The following is a 21,226-nucleotide window of genomic DNA, read 5'->3' on the forward strand; positions in this document are numbered from 1 at the left end:
CTGGGGTATTTCGGAAACGAATATATAATGCGAAACTAAATAAATCAAGATTGGATGGGGCACAAAGGAAAACAATGCAACGAGTAATAACTTCTCCATATCGCATTGTATATTCACAAAAATCTAATTCAGTTTGCAACAAACTTATATGGAATAAAGATTGAACAATTTGGGTAAGAAATTTTTTAATAATGGAAGTAGGAAGGTATTCTGAAAACTTAATGTTGACTAATCTGGAAAGTGAAATAATTAGAATTTTAATGATTTAAGCGGAGAAAGAGGAAGTGGGAGTGGCGAGAGGAGTTTCCGCGTGTTTCAAAGTTTCCCGCTTCTCAAACGACACTTACCAAGTTTTGTGAGTGCGGCCAGCCGGCCGCGAAGATTTGAATGGTCGAAATTGACACGAGTTAAACTGCAGAAGTTCGATTTCCGTTTTCCAAGTGGGACTTTCGTAACGGGTCTCGAGTCCGAACTGCTTTTGGGAAGCGCTTATGCAGAGAGGAATGGAGAAACCGGAAACTTTCCGCAGCCAACTAATCCTGTCCTCTTCCGTCTAACGAACCACGCGCATTTTTATTTTACCCTTTATTCTTTTTTCGTTCGCTTGTGCCCTGAAACTAAAGCTGTGCATTAAATCAATTCCCGAGTTCTGCTAAAAATGAGTTTCCACGAAACTTGGTTGTTATATATATATATATATATATATAGATACATAAACTTGTAAAATAATAGAAAGAGTTTCGTCCCGTAATTAAACGATTTATTTTCTTTACAATTCTTACAACTTATAATTGCGTAATTTTAAAATATTCTACCTACATTGAAAAGACGTAACGCATGCTTAAAATGAATAGAGTAATTCGTTAAGCTTATTCACTTACATCGGTAAAACGTCAATATATACTGTACAATATCTTCTTGGTATGCAGCATATATGCAATAGAATTATTAGCAGTTTAATTACAAAAATTTTCATGAGCTTTTTAACCCTTAAGCAAGCTTTGTTACAGATTTCCACTGCAATGCCGCTTAATCGAGTACTCTAGCTATTGATATATTGCACGCAAGTGTGGAAAAGTACTGTATCGCGAATCAAAAATTTCAATGTTCTTTTATAGTCGCTATCGAGAGCTCCGTAGTAGTAGTAGAGCGAGGCAGCTCGAAATATCGTGTCCCCTTCTCTAAAAATTTATTGTTTTCCACACTAAAATCATTTCTTGGTCCTCGAAGCCCGGCATGGAAGCAGAGGTTCGCAATCTAACATCTAAACAGTCAAAAGAGAAAATTCATTTCGTGCTTTCTTTCTCTCCTCTTTTTATACATATCATTGCAAGCTTCTCCCACACACATACCAGTTTTTTTTTCCACTTATCATCACGGTTAACGGTTTTTATAAGACACATATACTCTCGAATAAGGTTAAATAAGAGTATCACAGTAATCAAACTTTGCTAATCTTACAATAAATAATAATTCGATAAGATTCAGCTTTTCTTTTTGCATACGTCACGAATTCCTGTAAAATATGACCTGGCGTCACGGAAAGCGTCTAATTCATTCGAATAATTAGCCAGTGATTAAGAGATCCACATATATGTATGTATATTGTTAATAATATAGGGATAAACCAGTTACGAAGAACCTCAAACGTGTAATGCACATTCCCTTAATTTACAATTTGGATCAAGAAAACATAAATAATGGTGTATTGTTATTCAGGCTTCTTATAACTCGGTGAAGCCCCTTTGCCCGAGTTAATCAGATAAATATCATAATTATATTAATCATTATAATATATATATTGTTTTCTATTTTCTTTCTCATTAATGTACAAATTGGCCTATATAATATTATGTAAGGAACAACAGAATTACTCGATCGATGACTTTTAGTTAACGATTACATTGCTCTTTCGTATCACGAATCATTGCGATTTTGGTTAGCAAGTGTCAAGGCCGCAATATCAAAATGTTTTGCACTCGTGTTAACCGTACTATTTTTATCTACAACTACGAATGTTATCAGCATCAGATGCGTCAAAGTACACGAAAAAAAGAAGCAATTATAAGTATTCTTATCGAGAAATTGCGAGAAAGCTCATTTTTTTCAAGCTCGACTGAAAATTTTTGTTTTTATTATTGATTGAAAGAAAATGGAAATTTTATCAAAGTGAGATTTTTTCGTCTAAAGAAATTCTAAACTGATCGGGAAATGGTGAGAAAATGGACGGTCATAGATAATAATAAGCACATCGGAACTGGTAACGTTACGACAAAACGCAGTCGAAGATGATATTGATCTTTCACTGGTAATTAGTTATAAAAATATTCATATGTTAATTTACAAATTTATACCGTTCTCTAGCTATTCTTTGCAAGTCTTGGAGACAAAATTGCAAAATATCGGACTAAGTATAGATTCCTAATGAACAAATACCAATTTAAAAAGAAAATTGTAAGGACGCGAACATTTTTAAGTCTAATTATCCATCGATTCTCGTTAAATCGCAAAAATGTTATTTGGCACTTTAGAGTAGTTACGTTTTCCGAGTAGATTTATAATTTTTATGATATTAGAGCAATGATATCGTGAATGATACCTTTCTCGTACATTTATTTTTTCAATTTCATAAACAAAACATTTTCCACGTTTTCACTTCTGTCAATTTAAATTTCGTTTAGTCATGTCTTATAGCAGACAATAAGAAATATTCGACATCTCTTTTGGCCTATGATAAAAATCCATTTTTTCCGCAGAAGCTTCTATTATGGCCGCATATCGAATTATGGAGTACATTCTGCATTTTGCAGTATGTGTATTAATACAATGGTTTAATATACAAATATATATCGGGTATCGCAAAAACAAATTTATGATCTAAATTGACTCATAGGCAGTGAAATTGCATTGAGTTTTATAAATAACAGTTGCAAATATTGATCATGAGCACTGCTGCTAATAACGATTATCGTATTAGCTTACACCAATGAAAATGATACGAGCTAGGATCAATCGAGCTTTCTCCATTTTGAAAATTGTCACAATTTCACTAGTTAATCAACAAATGTACATTTCGTCAAATATCAATCGTAAATATTGATAGATAAATATTGTATAAATAATATTTTACATTCGAACAATTTTCCTTATCGCTGATTAAATTACTTGTATTTTCTCTTTCTATCTCTCTCTCTCTCTCTAGACTGCATTACCGACATCCGGTAAAATGATACAGAGCTGTTTGACCAACAGCAGACAAACCTTGTAACTGACTGACGCAAATTTAGAGATCTATGAAAAATAGATTCGTCAGTGTATGTGCATGTGTGTGTGTTTAGCCGATATTGCAGAAATCTTATCGAAAGAGAAATTAGGAGTTTGTATGGCTAGAGATGGGCCAGAACTTCAACGGCAGCCACTGGCGGTGTCTGATCACCGCTGAGGATCACAGGTTCCGACTCGGTCTGAACGATTCTCACAAGATTCGCATCCTTCTTGGACGAAGCGGCCGTGGCATTCGCCGCAGCATTCGTCCTGGAACTATAACTCGGTGGTCTGCTTTCTCTCGTCGTGCCAGGAGCTACCAGACTTCCGGCATTTGACCTATAGGTCGGCGGCGGAGAGGAAGTTGGTTGCAGACGATCCAGCAAGAGATACCGCAACCTGTATTCCTGCATACTAGCCTATAAATGGGAATCGCATTACGTTAGCTGTATTATAATTAATAGGAAAGAATATTTATTTCTTAGCTAACAATGCAGATATAAAAATAAATCGTACGAATGGCAGGATTCACAACCCTTGCAAGTGTCGGTAAAACAGTTTTTGGAGAGCACCCACCTGGTAACTGGGCGGTGGCGTCCTGAACTGAAACTCGGGATAAATCATGGCAGCATAGGGATGCATCGGCCTAGACGGAGGAATCCCACTGGAGAAACCAGTGAAGCCAAAGAAGGTGCCACAATTTTCTCGGTTGGTCACCCTCCATGCCACGGCACTAACCGTTACCAGGACTACTCCTATGCCTGTAACAAAGAGAAGCCTTTTCTTAGAACGCTGGATCGGCTTGCATGAACTTTCACCAACGATAAAAATCTACGCTGGATGTGCAGCGATTTACAGCTCTCGAGTATTGTCATTGGTCCTTTCTCTCTCCCTCTCTCTCCCTCTCCCTCCCTCCCTTTCTCTCTTATATAGCTTCTCGACACTTCAAGCCAACTGGAAAATCTAATCCAATCGATCGAAATTTCCGCCACGATTGGCTCGTGCGAAAATTGGGTAGTAGACTCGATAAAGCACAGTGTCAGATAAATCCAGAATGGAAACTCGAGTTAAAAATATATCGCAAAATAAAGAATTTTTCTTTGATTTCCCTAAAGCGTGTCCCAATTCGCCCTACAGATATATATATATATAACAGTAGAAGAGTAACTTTTCGCGGATTTTTCGCTAAAGTTGGAATACACGAGGGATCTAAAGTCACGTAAAATTTTATCAAGTCAAATCGATCCCGTATTTATTGGAGAACTCGACGAATTTCAACGAGGATCAAATTTTATCGGTATAATTTGAGCATAAATCGTTAAAAATAATAAAATTTCTAGAACGTCCTTGATAGTATATGGGTGCACGACTAAATCTCCGAAACAAATTGATTTAGCAGAATACGATTTCTCAGCGTGTAACAAAGAAAGAAACGAGATTAAGCTGATCCCCGACTCGTATGCAAACGAAACACCATATTCCTTTCTCCCTTTTTTTACTCCTACTAATCTTTTTTGCTTCGGGCTTCTTTTTTTTCATCTCCCTCTCGGGTCCCCTTCAGCGTCACTCCTCCAACACTCGCATTCGCTCGGTCGATAATCGGTGTTTTAGCAGCTCCAATATCGTAAATCAGAAAATCTCCGAAACAGCCCAGAGCCACATCGCGCGCCACGAGTTTTCAGGTCGAGGCTGAAATAGCCTTATGGTGTTTTTTCGATTGAAAAAGTAAATTCAAGATTGCGTCTTATCGAACGGAAGACACGAGACCGAGGAGAGTTGGATTTTCCTCGGTATTTCTTCAGGTTTCTCAATGTCATTCGGAAACGCTGATGGATCCGCGCAAATGCGAGCGTAACGGAAACTTCAGCAGCGTTCTAGCTCTTCGAGCGAACTGACATACGACGTACACAAACCCAAACACACATACACGCGACCACACACGCATCGAAAGATAGGAATCATGGGAATAAGCTTGCTTGGTGCTACGTACACGGTACAGTTACGAAAGCGCGCAAAATCGATCAGCAATATTCCAAATTAAATTGCTAGGAACATTCTAAAGTCTGCTAAGTTACTGTGCAACGAATTTGCAAAGTTAGTATTTATAGAAAATACACCGAATTCAGAGGGCAGAGTTATTTGGTAAGGTGGAATGAGAAACCAGCCGTGCGTGTCAGGTTTCTTTATTCGATAGTCGTACTAGAGTTTAACATTGGTGAATAGAGAGAGAGTACTCTATATTTAACGTAACGAATATTTTCTTAGGATTAAACTCTATTTATACATTCGATATTCCGAGAGAGAGAGAGAGAGAGAGAGAGAGAGAGAAAGGAATAATTTGGGGAGATTGGTATTAGGACGCCAGATTATTACAGTGTTTCAAGAGGTAGCTGCGAACAAAGTCATTAATGAGGACCGTTAACGCGGTCCAGAGCATTGGGATAAGTCGGAGGGGGGATTCGGAGGAGGTGGATGAGGAGAAGGAGCAAAAAGAGCGGAATAAAGTCGAGGATCGAAAACCGCAGGAGCGACCGAGGCCTGGCCTGGCCTGCTCTGGCACGGTCTGGTCGCTTACGCGAGATCGTAAAAGAAGGAGCGAAGGAAAGAACGAGCAAATGCTCGCAACAGTTACTTTCTAAACGTGGGCTTATAACCTGCGACCCGCTCAGAATGCCGTTCACAATGGGGAACGCTCTAACCTACAGAGAGATCGATGTCGCACACCCACATCCAAGCAACGCATCGGCCAGACAAGGACGGAATCTCTCTCTCCCATACACACACACACACACACACACCGATCAACGCGCCTCTGTGGACACGATGAAAAGATACCCGCAGGAGGGCTCCGGTAAAAAGAGGAGCACAACGGTCCTCTACTCTCTCGCTGTATTTTGTTTCGTTTGCATATACATGCACGGAAAGACTCTACTCAGCCTTAATCTCGTTTTTCACTCGCTTGCAGCTGGTGTCATTCGGAAAAACCACTCGCCTCTCTTTCCCCTGATTAATGTCCTCGATATAAATCTGCCACCTCATTTTCTTAGCCAACCACGCTTTTCGGCCTTTTTAAACCACTCTCCGGGACCCTTTGGAAACTTAAAAGTCTCCGATATCCTTGCAGCCTTCTCCTCCAGACGAGACCAACCACGCGTTAATTCTTTCCTGGCTGTATAATAAATAACTGCACCGATATTCCACAGATTTTATCATGGTTTTAGAGATTTCGTCACCGAGTTACGAAAGAGTAGGAAATTCATTTTCTTGAGTTATTCAAGTAAAACAAATGTAATAAGAAAACAAAAGAAAACTTCTTTCGTTATTATATAACAAATATCCACACCAAGATTCAGCGGATTGAACAAAGTTTTGAAAATATCGTCAAGGAGTTGTGGGACGATGGGAAGTTTATTTTCTTGGATTGTTCAATTAAAAAAAAAATGAATGAAGAATAAAAATTCTTTCATAGTTACGTAACAAATAACTGCACCAAGATTTAACCAAGTTCAAACGTATTTCTTTACTGCCTCGATATTCAAGGTCAAGATCATTAACTTTAATTAAACCATTACAAAAAAAAAAAAAGAAATAGCAAAATGTCCACCGATGCACATCCTGGGAAATTTTCAGGAAAGGATGTACAGGATCAGACAGGATATTAAAATTCTTAGAGTTTCGAGGTGTGCGAGCGAGAGTAGTTTGATCGAGAGTGGTTCGGCAGTGGTGGATGTTGGAAGTAGGAATTTTCGGGTCGGCAATAATTGAAGGGCAGCAGCGATGGAACGTTTCAATGATATCTCAGTTAGCCTGGTATAGAAAATCTGGTTCGCGGCCTAGCCTCGCGCAGATTCGTGCGAAAGAAGCGGTAGATGCTCCATGAAACCTGTTTCATGGTCTCTCCCTTCTTCGCTCGGTTCTTCCTTATAACCTCTCCTCCTCCTTCTTCACCGGTCTTTCCGCGGGCGTATATGTTCCCTCTCGCACTTAGTATTTTCTCTCTTAGCGAAATAATAACGGAATATCTTTTCAGTCAAAGGCAGCATTGGCGCGATGAACCGAGCACCAACCTAGCATTCGTTTAATCGAATTTCACGGATTTTCCGTCCGTATCTACGCTGCACCTCCAATCCTTTTATCGGATTCGATCGGACGCCTCTCGATTTAGTTGGTGGAGAAATCTATATCTTCGGGGAAGATTATTGAAGAGTAAAAAAAATAATAGAGAGGAAAAATAGAGAGAGAGAGAGAGAGAGGAGAGAATGAGGTTCTTACCGATCATGAGTAGGGCGACTGCAATGTGATCACGGCCAGTGGCTCTTAAGGCACCTAAGAGGGCGCCCGCGCCAGCGCAGACGAGGCCCACGACGCCGACGCCCAAAATGGACCAGCGCACCGGCGGAGAACCGAGGCCACAGCATTGCTTTGGTACTGCGTCCCTGCAACACAAGAAAGACTTCAGTCAACCTGACCCACTGACATACACTCGGCAAGACTCCGACTGTGCTATGCTATCTCCGGTGCACGTGCACTCAGAGTACAGAGCGAGGAGAGGGGCCAAATCGACGCCGATCCAGACGTCGACGCCTTCCTCCGACGCCAGGCGTTCATCGCCAATCCCCCCCCCCCCCCCCCGTATCGCTCTCACTCGATAATTCCACATTTTGCTCATCGTGGGGTTAATTTAATTTTTATAGGCTAGTATATATATATATATATAATATTAGTTGGAATCCAAGTCACACAAGGACTGACGCGCATGGCAAAATTAGCCAACCCAGCTAATTCTTCCCCTCGTTGTATAATATAATTGCCTCCTGTCCCATATGTCATCTTAATATCCCCTTTCCCCAAGGACACCCCCCAGTTAATTCTTAATGGAAAACTCTAGTCGAGCTTTAATATCCTAACGCTAAATAACGCGTGAAATATTTTGCAGCACGTTGTGTGTATATACTTTATTGTTATTGCAGCTGTCAGCTGGTGTAAGAATGTCAAGGCCCGACTGAAATGGACACACTGCTAATGGCGAGCATTCCCTCTGAGAAAGAATGAAACTGTTTGGATAATTTCAGGTGTGTGTATATATGCTGCACCGATTGAAAAAGAGTCATATCGAGTGTCAAATAAAAGGATCGATTCTTCCCCGAGTTTTATTCGAGTTTGATGGAGAGCAAAGTTTGCTTGATCGTGCGAAAATTTAAATATGCCTTGTTTCTCATGTTTTATTGAACTCGGGAAACTTTTCTTCGCCTATGTTTCCATTGCTCGTTCTCACTGAAAATCAGATTAAAGAGGGAAATGGCTTTCTAGAGAAATTTGTACGAGACCGTTTGCGACGCTTGGTTAATCAAATGTATTTTATCACCAGAAATAATTCTTTATAATTCATACATTTCAATCTCTACTGGGAATAATCGAGAGAAATAAGAGAGTTCTCAAGTTTAATTGGTTCTTGGACTTGTTAATTGTGTGCTTACGCCTGCAACTTCAGGCGACTCCAATTACACTTAAAAATGTTTGCTTTCGCGATCCTTGCTTTGATCCTTTAGGAAACGAATAGCTTTCAGTCTCTTATAACTCCGTAAAAGTGGAGCAAGTTTCAGAAAGATTTGATATAAAATGCGAAACTTTGTACGTCGAGCTATATTTCTGTAGCACTCTAACATAAATTTTTATATCCCACTGACCAACAGTCCTCTCTTACTATATACATATATACCAAGCAGCAAAAAGTATCCTCTTATCCGAATTGTATTAGCCTTTCTCGTTAGGAAATTTCATTAGAAAAGGAGATTTCTGCTGAAGAAATTTTCAGTTTTTTCTTTCCATAGCAATTGGAAGTCTCAGGGTGCACTGCACAGTTTCTCAATTGGATCAGCGGCCTTATTGGATAATTTGATAATTGCGTAAAAGAAAGGTAAGGAAAGTTGTAGCAATTCTGTCATATTTCTTATTTCTTCTGTAATTTTTCAGCGTTTGCCAGGGTTAATTCTAAGAAAATAGATGGTATTATTATTGAACGAGGAGAAAAATAAAGAGAGGGAGAGAGAGAGAGAGAGAGGGGTGAAGATTGATAAGAGCAGGAGAAATATAATTGCGAGATCAGTCGCGGAGTCGAGTCGTTGAAAGAGTGGCTCTTTTGGCTCGGCGACGGACGAGCCAGTGCGCGAGAATCGCCAGTCAGCAGCGAAACTATAGTAAAAGTGGAGTCGAGATATACGTACGGCGTTTTTCAGTCGAGCGACAGAGTCTCTCCCGGCTACGTTGCCCTTTACCCAGCTGGATAATCGTCGGTGCGGCACGGCTGAACACGCGGATTTAGCGTTTCACTCCACGATTATCCCTCCAATCCTCCTCCTTAACTACCATCACTGCTGGTTTCCGCGTTCGAACACAGACAGAAACACAACGTTTCTTTCTTTATTGCCCTCCTATATATATATATATATATATATATATAGCGATTTCCTTCTATTCATTTTATAAATCCTTTATTGACCATTCTTATTGAACGCTTTCTATTAATATCCTTGAACCGTCGGTATTTTCATTGATCGTTACGCACCCTACCTTATTTTTTTTTATATCTCTATCCCAATTCCTCTGCTCGACAAATCGATTCATTTTTATTAATAATCGAGATTTTTCCTATATTTATAGCAATTACGACTCGACTGATCGAGGCTGATATAAACGAAGATGCCTTCTAGGCAGAAATAATATTGTCAAGGCGAAGAATATTAGCGAAGGTTTACGAGCGAGGTCAAGAATTAAGATTTCCCAGTTGGTCTTGGCGAAATTGGAAATTTCCTATTTTTATTCAATTCTGCTATTCGCGACGACTCAATTAATTTTTATCGATATTCAAGATTTTTCGCTATATTTACGACTCGATGGGTCGAGGCTGCTGTAGAAAGGATGCCTTCCAGGCAGGAATAATATTGTCAAGGGAAAGGATATTAGCGAAGGACCGTGGGTGAGATGAAAAATTAAGATTCCCCAGCAAGTCTTCGCGGACCTGGAAATTTTCTATTTACATTAAAATTCTGCTGTTCGACATATCAATTAATTTTTATCATAACTGGAGAATTTTTTTTCTATATTCAGACCGAGGAATTAAGATAAAATTGGAGATGTCTTCCGAGCAGAAATAACATTATCAAGGGTACGAATATTAGCAGAGGATCATGAGTGAGATAAAAAATTAAAATTCCTCTGTAAGTATTCACGAAAAACTGACAAATTATCAATTTACATTAAAACTCTATTACTCGCGTATCAACATAGGACAATTATTATCCTATATCCAAATCGAGGAATCTATAATTATTGATGTCTTTCGAGCAGAAATAAAATTGTCAAGGACGAGAGAGGACATTATCGAAGGATCGTGGATGAGATGAAAAATTAAGATTCCCCAGCAAGTCTCGCGAAGCTGAAAATGTTCTATTTACATTAAAATTCTGTTGTTCGACGGATCAATTAATTTCGATCAATATCGGAGAATTTTTCCATCTAGATCCAAGAAGATATAAAAGGGGGAGTCTTCCGAGCAGAAATAATATTGTCAAGGGGAAGAATATTAGCGAAGGATCGTGGACGAGGGCAAGAATGAAGCTTTCCCAGTAGGTTTTCATGAAACGGGGGCCCCTTGTGGCGATCGATAATCGCATAATGCGCTTACCAATAATTCGGAGCTATTTTCCCTGCCACCCTAATGCTGTGGGTAGCCTTTTTTAGAACGAGTCGTCGCATCGATCCGGAATCGCGACGATTCCAGGCCGGCCGCCGGGAGAACTCGTAAACATGAAAACTGGTCTGCGACGCCGCAGATAGGCGTGAGGATTTTACCGCGAGACCCCTTTAACGAGATTGACCCCGCTTGCTCGTTAAATACTTCACGAGCAACGAAATTTACCGGAGAAAACCAACCAGTTTTTCCAGACGAACAAACATCACGTGTGCATGGATATAATAAATTTATACGAAAAGGGATGCTCTGCTTTCGAAAAATCAAACTAGCTCTAAAATTGCATTTACGTCGGTTGATACATATATGTATAAATACACAATTAAAAAAATCAATATTTATCATTTTAAATTAGAAGATTCACCGCTTGACGAGAGTGGCGAAAGTTAGCTCGTAGCTCGGCATTATAATCACACACGAAGAATCAAACTAAATGTACAATTTTTTATAGTATATCTATATATATATATACTATATACTACATTTATATTATTCCATCGGGTTCGCGAGTTGGAGAACTTTCTTAATATCTCCGGAGCTTTTCATTTCTGGAATGGAGCTTAGCCAGTGGCAAGTTTTTCATTAAGAGAGCGTTCTCGCTCGAAATTTATCGAGGAAATATTACCGCTATCCCGTGTAAGTGGAGGATCGTCCGTTCGAGTTATCGCGCTGCTACATAAATATCTTTTGAACTCGAGGAGGAGGAAGAGAAGAAGTAGAGGAAGATGCAGCGGCAAATGCGAGGGCGAGGAGAGAAAAGAGAAAGGAGCTTCTCTCTCTCTGGTATATACTTGCCGTTTTCTCGCCAATAAAATTTACTTGGATGAAACTGCGCAGTATAATTGGAGTGCGGATATAATCGGATATATTAGCACAATGGAGAAAAGTTTCTCGTGATTTTTGTAAGATAACAACGGGACTAGATTTCCATTTTATCCTACAGCTTGCTATCCGCGCGTATAGCTATATATATACAGCAATTATACACTATACACACGCAACGCAACCTGGCGAGGAGCTCATTGAAATTGCGATTGAATTATCGATCGATTCGCGCGTTAGCAGGAAATCGAAAGTAGAAAACATTAACCGAGCGAAAAAGGCTTTCCTCTTCCTCTTATCCAACTGCAGTGTTTATACTGGCTATAACCGAGTTCGCATTTTTATTGTCCTCCGATTGGAAAGAAACGCGACGTTGGCTGGAATTTCCCGCGCGAGCGAGAAATGAAAACGATAAAAGGCGAGAATCTCACGCGAGTTACGCGATGGGCGGTCTTTGCTTATAATGCGTAATGTTTCGGCTTTGTGAGAATCCCAGCGCGCACACGGCCACTTGTGAAACTGCGTGGTGCTTCATGAGAACGTGAGCGTAATCCTAAATGTAGCAACCGGTTAAAAGAATTTAGGTGGGCATATGCAACTTAGCCGCAGTCATTATTGTATACTCGCGGCATTAAAGTATTAAGCGTAGCTGGTCTTTGTTTTATTACTTTATTTTGCAACTGACAGTAGCAGCCATTTATACAGGGTGAGGCACTTGACACACCCCGGAGCACAGAATATGTTACGTAGACGAGTAAGAAAATATTTTTTTCCTTTATTCTACAGGGGATTTTTTTTTTTTTTCAATTTTTAGCGCAGAATATTTTTTGAATTTATTTCATATTTATTTTCAAAGAGGTCTTACGGAAAATTCGTGTCTTTTGGGGTCACGTCGATAAATGCATTTTTATTTTCCAGCTCTCTGAACCGTCTTTTAAGTGCGTCGCACCCTGTTATTTTACTCAAAAGTCGAGAAATTTATTTCGAGAAACCGAGTTAAATTTTCTAATTCATATTTTCAATATATTTTACTGCTCTCAGCCGACTAGATAGTCGATTCGTTGAGCGTAAAAATTTGTTTCTTCAACTAGCATTAAAAGACACTTTGTTCTTTTATGAAAGTGATATTACTGTTCTGCTCGCGAATGGTTCTTGTTTTTTCTGTTCAATGAACTCTACTGACTCTTAATAAGTGGCCCGGACGTCAAGTATAAGTGTATAGATTTTACCTTTCCTCATTAACAGTTTGCTTATATACAGTAACTACATATATGGGAATTTTTTTGCCGGAGAAAGTATCGAATAATTTATGTACAGAACTACCATAACACTGAGCTAGTATAAAAACAAATTATTTCCTATGTGGTAAATTTTCCACGTTATACACCACCACCAAAAAGTAACTAAAACAATATTGTTAAAATACTGTGAAAAAAAGGGACAAGAGAAAAGTACCAGAACAGAGGAAACGAATTAAAAAATAAATAGACTTCATTTTCATTAAAAAAATAAGAAAATTAGTCGAAAGATTGAAAACAAAGAACAAGGTCGTTGGGGTTTTCACGAATGCTTATGAATACTCGACTATAAAACAAAAATGGAATAACGAGTGTCACGCGTTGATCTTGATTACGCAAGAGTTTTGTCGCTTTAATTGGATCGTTACGCGGAAAAAAGTGGAGGCATTAAAGTTGTATGAATTATTAATTAACATGTAAAGTCACACTGGTAGATTGAATTCCGTGGGAATATTCGTGCGGCAGGAATGAAATTCTTTCGACAACAATATACATACATATATATAAAAAGAAGAGAAAACAAGGTTTACTGACCTTCCAAAGGCTGAGACGCTGGCAGGAACCGGGAAGGGTAAGCCTAGGTGGGGTGGAAGGCCCCTGGCTGCAGTGGGCACGAGGGGTGACTGGGGTGGTTGGACACTGGTGAACCAGGGTGCGATAGAGGGATAAGTGGGGCCGATGCAGGATCCAAACACTCGTCTGTATTGTCTCAACATTCGACGCTCCCTTCTCCTGGCGTCCCGGTGCCGGACCCCAGCGGCTGCCGCCGCCGCTGCGGCCGCGGCTGCAGCGGCCACGTCCTCGGGGGCCTCGACCGGTGACACCACCGCCAGGGGCGCCGCCCGTGCAGCTTCCACTCCTCCGACGACGCTACTCGCCAACGCCAGCTCCGTCTGTGCCTCCGTCGAGGTAAACGACCGCGCTGGGTCCCGCTCCTCCTGCAACACACCCGTCCTTTCCTCTGAATACTGCTTCATCGCACAGATCGAATAAACTGGAATTATATATTTCTCTTTAATAACACCCCCACCAGCTCCTCCGCCTGTCTCTCCGGAGCAAAAACTTCCCTTCGTTATTCGACGTATCCACCACGTGGCCCGCGAACCGTAATATCAGCTCAAACTTCACCCGTATTACTTTCCAATAGTCCGCATTTTTTGTCCTTATTTATTTCGCACGGATCAATGAGGAAACGCGGATCCCTCGGAATTTCCAAAGCCCGTTAATCCAGGTATTTTAATGACGCGTGATTCGATCGGAGAATACAAAGTGAAAGTATGAAAGGAGCCGCGGGACTGTAAACTGATATTTCAGCATTAAATATAGGCCATTAATGGCTGCAACCGTATACGATCTAATGTCAAGCTCGTAAAAGATTTAATCAAGATTGACTAATTTATGGAATTACAATGTGCATTGTGCAAAGCGTTTAATTACGATTAAATGCATCGATTCGAGGGTGGATTCTATCTAAAGTATGCAAGAGAGAAACGCTTTCTTAGGATAGAGACATTTCGCAAATGGTGAAAAATCGTGGGATTAGTGTGAAAATGGTACGAATTGGTGCGAGTTTCGAGGCGCGGAGGAAAGCGAGAGAGTCGACTGCTGCTGGATGACTAAACGAACATATCATGGGAATAAACAAGAGTTGCTTATCAGTGAATCGTCATCAAGGTAAATGCACTTTTGACTCTTGAAAATTTATAAGCACGCCTCTATACAGGGTGTACCACTTGCATCGCCCCAAAGCTTGAGATAAAAAATGTTTATCAATGTAAGTAAAAGAGATATCATTTTTTATCACAGAGCCTGCTTAAAGACCCTCCCCAGTTGCATGAGATAAGTGATTTCTTATACACGTCCATGTGCTCTGGGTTGATTTAAGTGGTAAATCTTACGTTTAGAAAATATATCTTTCGAAATATTGTCAAAAAATGTTTATTAAGAAGATTTTAATGTAACAATAAATATATGTTTATTAATGCTATAAATAATTTGTTGATTATTCAATAATTTGTTGAATAAATAAACGTATTACGTTAATTAATGTTAATGAATTGATTGAAAGGAATGTCTATTAATAATTTACGTAAACATACAAATTTGAGGAAAAATAATAATCGAATACATAAATGATAATTAATATAATCATTTTATTTTTACCATTAATAAATATATGTAATTTCATGGTTTCACTTTGACTAAACAAATATATTAGTATAGGAATAATAACAATTATAATTGTTTATTGAATTTTAAAAATAAGATTAAATGTTTCAATGAAAATTTTTGTAATTATTACGTTCGTTTTAATTGTTTATAAAGATATTTTATAAATTAATACAAACATGTAGCAATGTGCTGGAACTTGTAAAAACCTAAATGCATGCGTGTGGAGACAAGGATGAAAGTGAAAAACTCAATTGGTGCCCGATGACTGGCGGTTGTGGTGATATTATCAGGAAAAATAATAGTTGCTTATCAGCGACTTGTCATGGAGGGTAATGCACTTTTGATATTCGGCAATTTACAAGCGAACGTATAAATATTGACGCGTGCAAACACGAGCCATTGGGACACAAAAATCGTGAGATTTGTTAAAAGGGAATGAATGCGTTTAGAGACGAGGAAGAAAGTAAGATAAATGACTGGTACTCTCGATGACTGGAGTTAGTACAGGAGAAATTAGTATAAGAAAAATAATTGTAAAACGCACGTGTAAATAAAATCGGGCACAATTGCTACGGTAAGTGGGACACAAACATTTTCAGAGATTTATAAAAAGGAAATAAACGAATAAAAATATTATTAGACACGAGTAAGAAAATAAAAGACTCAATTGGTACTTGCTATTACTAAAGTTAGTGGAGAAATTATCAGTAAAAAATGATGAAACTCACGTGTAGATAATAACATGCAAAAACCTATGACTTTTGGGAGATAAAAAGATTTGAGAATTTATCAAAGGGAACGAACGAATAAAAATATTATTATAGACACGAGCAATAAAACAAAAGACTCGATTGGTATTTGCGACGACTAAATTTATTCGAGAGATTATTAACAAAAGATAACAAAGCTTGCATGTAGATAGAAACGTGCAAAATCCACATTTGGAACACATAAAAGTATTTTAGCATTTATTAAAAGACAATGATCGAACACGTTTAAAGAAAAGTATATAAAATGTAAGAGACTCGACCGGTACTCGATGACTGCAGTTAATGGAAGAGTTACCAGGAAAAATATACTGGTAAACCGCACATCTAAACAAGAACGAGCGCAAACACACGGCACACAATTGGGACACGAAAATGTTGGTATTTACAAGAAGCGAATGAATGAATGAAACTGCGTTCAGCGACGAGTAAGAAAATATTAAAGAGACTCGACCTGTACCGGATGAGTAGCAAAAGTGGAGGGATTATCAGAAAAAAATAATAATTGCTTATCAGGGAGTCTCGAACGAGGGAAAGGCGCGTATAAAACTCGGCAATTTTGAAAGACGCGTGTACAATAGACAGGAAACAATCGAGCAAGTTGTTATTTAGTCGTCCCAAAGGTCGCCGAGTCATTCGACTTCTCGCCCGTATGGAAAACGGCCGTTGCGTTGCTTTCGCAGAACTTGACGAAGATCTCCAGAGAATTCCACATTATCGCAACTCCGGATTCACGCGAAAAACTTTCACTGTAATGCAGCGTATCCAATTTGCAGGAATTAGCGGAATGGACACGTGAAATTGAGAGAACTCGGTAATGACCCAAAAAAGAAAAACGCAATGAGTGTTGGTTGAAAAAAAAAAACAGGCCACAGGTACGCACGACGTGCATTAAAAGTTAATACGATCGGTAAAAGCACAAGGGAGACTTTATTATTATTATTGCAAATTGTCCATATTAATTATTAAAAATTCCAAGAATAATTTTTCGTTCATGCGGGTGATGGGACGTGCATGCACGGGTATAACATATCCTATAGGGGTCCAATTACATTCAGGAGCGTATCGATAATTGCGAGGTTAATAAGGGGGTTAATAGGATGTGAAAAAAAGATGAAAGAGAGAAAGAGTCACGGGTACCTGGACAGGATCGGTGTTCCTGACATTTTCCACAGTTCCACCGTCGACAGCGACGACGCTTATGGGCCTCGGGGCATTCTCAGACAGGGCCCCGGCCATTGTACGGCCCTGAACATTGGTTTCCACGGTAACCTCCTCCCCCTTGTCTCTCACCCCAACTAACAGACTCACGCAGTCACCGTCGATCGTTTTCCTCGAGCAGCTTCCTCGCTGGCTCGCTACCTCCTATCAAACCTCTCCCCCTCCTCCCCCTCCACCACTTTTTCTTTTTCTACCGCTGCTCCTTCCCCTTTTCACTCTCTATCGCACTTTTTCCACTCTTAATTCACTATCTCTATCTTATTCCATTTTTCACATCCATTCTCCTCTTTCTCCGTTTTTCTCTTTTACTCTCTCAGGTCTCTCGCTCGCAGTGACACCCCCCACTCCTCTCCCCACCGTTTAAACCCGACTCTTCGACTATCCTTCTTCGCTCATAGGGCACACACTGCGCACATCCTCCTTCAATCGCGATTCACTCCAGGGACCTCCCCTTTCCTCGCGCCCCTTTGTTCAGGGATCTCCCCGGAAAAGGATGGACGTCCACAGGATGTTCCTAGCCTATCCCCTTAACGAGCGAGATAATTCAACGCGGAATCACGCTGGTCGCTCGGTTTAACCCCTGAAAATCGAGTGTGCTCGTCTTCCTCTCGTTCTTATATCAACAACGATTCACTCGAATTTCCCTAACGAGGCATTTTTCATCCAACTGCTTTCAGCCTGCTTTTCTTCAGCTTCCCCCACTACCGAAGCTCTCAAACGAACACTTTCTTCTCATAATCGGCGATGAACGCTCGAGCGAACTGATTCTAGGACCTCGTCCTCGTTCTAGCCCCGACCACCTTTTCGAGACTCCTTCCTGGTACCATCACAAGGACGTCTGAAAATTATTACAATTATTATTCATTGCATTCTAGGAGAAAATATTTCATTTATCGTAACGAGAAATCATATTGTAAAAGTGGAACGACGAATCTCGATTGAAATCATTTTATATACATTTGCAATACCGAGTGAGGCATTTGCTGCTTATAAATATATAAAAATAATTGATAATCCTCTTAATTATAGAAGATTAAAATTTTGTGCACAGGTGCTTTCCAAACCTCCTGTATATTTTTGTTCAAAGAGATTTTACGTAAAAAATGGTTATCTCCCAGAATTACGTGGATAAACGGATGTTTACATCGTGGCTCTAATTCGTTCTCAATGCCTCACCCTGTATATATAGCAACGCGAAGAGCGTTCGGTCGAATTGTTTAATTATTTATGCGCCTCGAGTGTTTCTCCTGGCGAAACAACAGCACGACAAAACGATGGTCCACAAGAGCGCAAAGCTGACCATTCTTGCGGAACGACGTTAAACAGTTCGATTTCTGTTTTGCTGGGCGTTTAATACGTGCGCGAGATCGATTTGCTTGGTCGCACAAGTCGGGGAAAGTAGATTAGAAGGAGCGCTTCCCATCTCCCATCTATCGTTATCCCGTTGCGATCGGGAACAATTAAAAATCGAACCACGCTGTATATATACATATATATATATATGTATCAAATATTTACCCAATAAAAGCTATAAATAATAGATCGATTCAACTTTACCACGAAGAAGTCACGAGAACCGGATGGAATATTTCCCAATCAAATCTCGAACGTTTATACTCCAGCTGCAATAAAAAACACGTATAGTTGCTACAGTTATTAATCTCCGGTTATTCGCGATAATGTAAACATAAGCGAGAGCAATTATTTTTCGCATTATAGCGCGCAGATCGGTCGATAGATTAATTTAATATTTCCGGCGTAGCGACTAGCGATGGTTAATGGCCGATGATCGACAGCGATATAAATGTGTATATATATATATATATATATATATATACATCCATCCCCACCACCTTTCAATAATTTATTACACACGACGAGTACATATGTGACTCCGTGACAGGTCGGGTCTAACTGTACGAAAGATACACGTTTACGTTGCAAATTACTGGCGAACGTCTCTCGAAACGGTACTTTTCTGCGCCTCGCAGTTGCGACTTCCGATCTTCGAGATTCGGAGCCCTGCACATGCAAATTTTCATAATATTCTCATAAATCGCGTATTACGTGATAGTTTAAGGCAGGTGGGGGGAGTTGAGGAAGAACGTGCTTGCAACATTTAATTATCCCGATTGCCTTTCGAAGCCTCCCACACGTGGTGGAAGAATCATAATGAAGCACTTTTTTACCGATCTGGAGCACAAGGGAAGGCCGACCGGGACCATTAATAACACGATACGCAAATCCGTCAGGTAAACAAGCATGCGAGCGAGTAATGAGTCTCGAAGGAGTAGCAAAAAGTTCCAGCAGATCGACTGGAAAGAAAAACTTGGTTTATTATATATACGTCGAGCAGAGGGAAAACTTGATTCGGATAGAAAATTCTGTAGGAATAGAAGCGCGAGTTTTGATGGTTGAGCGACTAGCAGACTCTCGAGAATAAAGCAGAGCTGATGGTCTCCCGTGTTCCTTGGTGCAATTAGCACTTTCACGTAGAGTCCGCGTTTCTGCCAGGAGACAATGGCACACAAAGCAGCCCTTAACCTGGTTCCGATTGCTCTTCGCAGCCAGAAAAATTCCGTGGGAGTCGCGCACGTAGTATAGAGTGTAGGATTTTGGCTCAATGCGATACTCACACAGAGACTGACGGACAGATGGACAACAGACACTTCCTGGATCTAAATTATACGTGTATATATAACATAAAGGTGCACAAACTCACGGGAAGGTACAGAAAGATACACACGCGTTGATATACAGTGTGCTATATATATTACAAAGGATGTACATATACTATATATATATATATATAATTGCACAGGAAACGCACAGCAGGTTTCACAGGTCGCTTATCGATCGCGAGCGATTCTCGCGAGGTCACATTATCAATTCACAACACTCCGTGCTTCGACAATTTACATTATTTCGGGATGTCTCCTGATGGCCAAGCGCGGCCAAACGCGATCCTTGCCAAGATAGCGGGTCGACTGGTGGATACAGAGCGCTCGCAACGGACACGAGCGCTCACAGACACACGGGGAAAGGCTGGCACATGGACAGGAGCGGAGGACCAATCGGATTCTCGCTCACCTACTCCATACCACACACTCAGCTGTATGCAACGAGGACGCACACGCGTGTCCGCACAAAGCAACGAGTGACGGGAGTTTCAGGGTGGGAGAAAGATGGGGCACTACGGGATGGAACAAGGATGGACTGAGAATAATTGCCTGGGAAGGAAAAGGACCACTGGGGAAGCGTGGCAGAGAGAGAGAGAGAGTGGGAGCGCAGGCTAGAGAGAGACGAATTTTCCAAGGAAAAAGGACGCCTTGCTCCTCTGGAAGGGAGAAAGAAGAGCTGACAGTGTCCTGACGGGGAACAGAGAAAAAGCGAGAGGCTGCCTTTCAAGTGGAAACGGGACAAAGAGTTTCTGGAGGAAATTCAAAAGATTTTTTCAAAACCTATTTTTCCTGCGAGAATGGATTTATAGCATTTCTGAAAGAAATGTTGCTTTTTTTAGGGGGTATGGGGTGGTAGAGAAATTGGAGTTGGAATGTTTTGGAGAATTAATGTGGAAAGTTTGTTTTGTTGGATTTTCGAAAGGAAGAGTTTTTTTTTTAGAAGGAATAGGACTCGTGACAAAGAGAGTCCTGTGGGGGGGGGGGGGGTGGTAGAGATGGAAGACCGAGAGAGGGCAGATTGAAGTGGAGAAAGGAGGGAAAGCAAAGATGGTCAGATATTATACTATATATGTATATATATATAAACAGAGGAGTTTACCTAATTTTCCACTGTTCTTAACATGGAACTCGTCCACGAACAATTTCTCTAAATTTTTGTTTTCTTTTATTACATCTTACCGCACGCAAAATTTACTTGCTCGCCAATGCTGTTTACCGTAACTGGCCACTGGCAGAGAACGATGCGGCTGC

The 21,226-nt window shown here is 40.3% G+C and overlaps 1 protein-coding gene across 2 annotated transcripts; it reads right to left on the reverse strand.

Moving 5' to 3' along the window:
* Window positions 1–2,219: 2,219 nt before the first annotated feature.
* On the reverse strand, window positions 2,220–20,260 carry LOC136780371 (uncharacterized). 2 transcript variants are annotated; one of them, XM_066738682.1, is made up of 6 exons: window positions 19,931–20,260; window positions 17,214–18,132; window positions 13,669–14,069; window positions 7,537–7,700; window positions 3,841–4,025; window positions 2,220–3,683 (listed from the first exon to the last, which is right to left on the reverse strand). In XM_066738682.1, exons 2-6 carry the CDS (start codon window positions 17,310–17,312, stop codon window positions 3,387–3,389), a joined length of 1,146 nt encoding a protein of 381 aa, XP_066594779.1. In that variant the 5' UTR covers window positions 17,313–18,132; window positions 19,931–20,260; the 3' UTR covers window positions 2,220–3,386. The 2 variants fall into 2 exon arrangements, with proteins under 2 accessions (XP_066594779.1, XP_066594778.1); XM_066738681.1 differs by having other exon boundaries at window positions 13,669–14,072.
* Window positions 20,261–21,226: the final 966 nt, after the last annotated feature.

This window comes from Prorops nasuta, unplaced genomic scaffold (assembly GCF_024137725.1).
Source record: "Prorops nasuta isolate Cenicafe-Biocafe unplaced genomic scaffold, Cenicafe_Pnas_1.2 PNAS00019, whole genome shotgun sequence".
In the NCBI taxonomy this organism is placed as follows: Eukaryota; Metazoa; Arthropoda; class Insecta; order Hymenoptera; family Bethylidae; genus Prorops; species Prorops nasuta.